This window comes from Monopterus albus, unplaced genomic scaffold (genome assembly GCF_001952655.1).
Source record: "Monopterus albus unplaced genomic scaffold, M_albus_1.0 scaffold269.1, whole genome shotgun sequence".
In the NCBI taxonomy this organism is placed as follows: Eukaryota; Metazoa; Chordata; class Actinopteri; order Synbranchiformes; family Synbranchidae; genus Monopterus; species Monopterus albus.
Window position 1 is genome coordinate 987,958 of NW_018128149.1, and position 3,098 is coordinate 991,055.

A 3,098-nucleotide genomic window follows, 5' to 3' on the forward strand; every position below is an offset into this window, starting at 1 on the left:
GATGTTAGGATATGGCTGCAATATAACAAAGAGTGAAAAATTTAAGGGGGTCTGAATACCTTCCATACCCACTGTATTAAATAAAATGAAGGAACCGTGGCGATTTATAAATACCCCGACATTTCCTTTCAGCGGATCTTCTGAAGCGCTGGTTAGACTGCATGTCTATGGAATAGTGAGACAGTATGCGCTGCAATGTACCGTTCATCCCATCTCAATAACACTGACAGCTGAATTCATGACAATTTTCTCTACGATTGTCATCTATTATATGTGTATAAAGCTTAAAAATGGCATAATAGGAGCACAAAAGCAGCAATGAGGAAGAGGAAAAGCATAAAGAAAGCTGCTAGACCGGGGAGTCATGTGACGCATAGGCAGCCAATGGCATTGGATTGTATTGGCCCATTCGTTGTCTATGGACAAATAGACAAAATATAAATGTTGATTTTAAAGAAACCATGAAAAATATCAAGATGATTTTTGCACCATTGGTAGCTGAACATCTCACGAGTTGAAATGGCGTTTCTAGCCCAAGGTATGCCAGAGATATTAAGCTTCCAACTTTGCCCCATTCATTTCCAATGGGGAAATTTCTGTAAAAGAAGCTGAATATCTTAAAAAGTATAAAAGTTATAAAAAAGTTGTATACAAGCAGTCATGGCTGCTAGCCGGGGGAGTAAGGTGACACATAGCCAGCCAATGGCATTGGATTGCTCGCATCCACACTAATAAAGAAGAAGATAACAAGAGTGTGGGTGCTCGCATCCACACTAATAAAGAACAGGACAACATAGTGTGGATGCTTGATGCATCCACACAATAATAATAAATAAAGAACAAGAGAGCATAGTGTGGATGCTTGACAGCATCCACACAATAAAACTCCAGTGAGTGACTGATAGCAGGTTACAACTAACAAAACACAAACAGCTTCCATCAAAATGGCCAGCAGCTAACAGTAATGAGGTCAAAGGTCACAAAGCAACAGCTTACCCTAAAAGATACTATCCCACAGTTTTCAGCAAAAGCTATCATTTACTCCCATCATCCACGGAGCACAGAGCCAAGCTGTGCCTCCTCCTCACTCTCGCTGGTGTACAGTATATGGAGGTCTGGCATGCAAACTGAGGACTCTCTCGATAAAATAAATGTCAGTGGTGTGTCGTGCTTTACTGCAGAGGACCAGCTGGGCTGGGCTCGCAACCAAAACCAACCAGAGACCAAAACCATCACTGCTATAAAAACCTTAAAGGGTCACCACACAAATATGAACAGCCCACAGCCAGGGCACAGACACAAATAACACACCAGCTACAACCAGGCGATGGTGTTTATACTCAGACAGTTCGTAAACATAAATTCATTAACACTTTAACTGCAGTGAAGCAGAGTTAGAATAACACACACAGGACAGTAACAGTACAGCTAGCATGATGACACCATGATACGGTATCCAATATGCAAAACACTGGAGGGCATGTGGTGTTACTTATACCTCAGGTAGTGGGAGGGAGACCTACAGTAAGTGTTACATGGAGAGAGATCAGGACTCACGCGTTGCAGTAGGGTTTCTTGTCATAACCTTTGTAGTTCTTCATGTTCAGGGTCATCTTGCACACCTCGCAGTGGAAACATCCTTTGTGCCAGTTCTGTAGTAACACAGACACAGAGACATATCAGCACCGGGTCTGATGAGTCTGTTTAGACCTGACACTACCCTTCATGTTCCTAGAGGATCTGCTTTTGGAATATTTTGTCAAATGGCTGAAGCTGTACATTTGTCATCGAGATATTTTCTGTTCTAACCTCTGGACTTGTGTATAAACTCTGTGTGCTTCAGATTCTCGGCCTGCTAGCATCAGATGAGCCTGTCTCCAGCCTGACTGTCAATGCAAACCCTGAGGGCCGCTCTCCTGCCCGTCTCCTGGCCAGCTGGCACCAGATGTGCTGACCTTCAGTTCAAACTCCTCTGCAGCTAACATTGCTCCTGTTAGCTGCCCCGAGCTTGTTTCTCCATTAGTTGGCACCGGGCCTGCTAGGCCCCAACCTGCATCTCAGCCAGCTCGTGTTAGGGTGATTTTCATTTTTAGATAGAAATTAATATAATTAGTTACAGTTTTTATTATATAGCATACATAAGTCTATATACTTTAATTTCACAGTTGTGTTTATGTAGTTACATATCACCCTATGTGTTCACTGAATCACTGGTCAGTATTTACCCTGTTAGCCAACTGGAGCACTGTTTAACATCAAGGGCACTGGCTCACTAAAACACTGACTCTCATTAGATTTACAGCTTTAGCAAAGAGGGTCCACAGTTAATTTATTATCACCACCTGGCTGAAGAGGCCAGGGAATTTGGGGTCACTGGGACACCAAGGGTAATAAACAAGAGGCTCTCCTAAACAGGGAAGATCCATGTGCACATGCTTATTTTGATATGTTAATGCATTTAACATAGTCTTCTCTTTTCAAAATAAAAGAACTTTCCTCACACTCGCCACCAGCCTGTCCGCCAGCCAGGCAGCACTGAAGTCATCAGCTTGCCTCATTTCCAGTTAGTCTAGCTTCTCAGCCAGCCAGCCTCCCACCGACTCCTGACCCGGAGCTGACTGGCATTCGGCAGTCCCCTCTTCTGGGAACGCTACCTCACTTTTGCTGGAAGTTCTTTAGAGGTTGGAACCCATACAAAGAAGCATCAATCACAAAGATGCGAGTCCCCAGCATTTATAGGCTTCAGACCTCCAGCACACCTGAGCATCAGCTTTCAGGCAGTCCATTACTCCTGAGCCTCAGCTACCCAGCCCCATGGAGCTTCAGACACCAGGCCACTCACAGCCTCCACTGCCCAGCACCTTGACCAGTGTCCAGCCAGCTATCCTCGCCACATCTTGACTGTTCACGAGTCTGTACCCAACCTGCACAGGCTGTCGCCGTTGTCATCCCATCTGTTCCTGAGCCTGTTTATAACTAATCAAATGACAGTATGAAAAATAATGTTCTGTTTCAGAGAAGTGTCGGCTAAACGTGCAGCTCCCCTCTGCTTTACTGAGCTTTAGGGCTGCTGCTAACGATTATTTTTCTGTCGAATA

At 44.4% G+C, this 3,098-nt stretch overlaps 1 protein-coding gene across 1 annotated transcript in view; it reads right to left on the reverse strand.

The window, feature by feature from the left end:
* nebl (nebulette) overlaps positions 1 to 3,098 on the reverse strand; it is a 119,771-nt gene that overhangs the window by 112,003 nt on the left and 4,670 nt on the right. Inside the window, exon 2 of the mRNA XM_020621902.1 lies at positions 1,558 to 1,652. Within this exon, the coding sequence (XP_020477558.1) occupies positions 1,558 to 1,652 (95 nt within the window). The remainder of the gene's footprint in view (positions 1 to 1,557; positions 1,653 to 3,098) is intronic.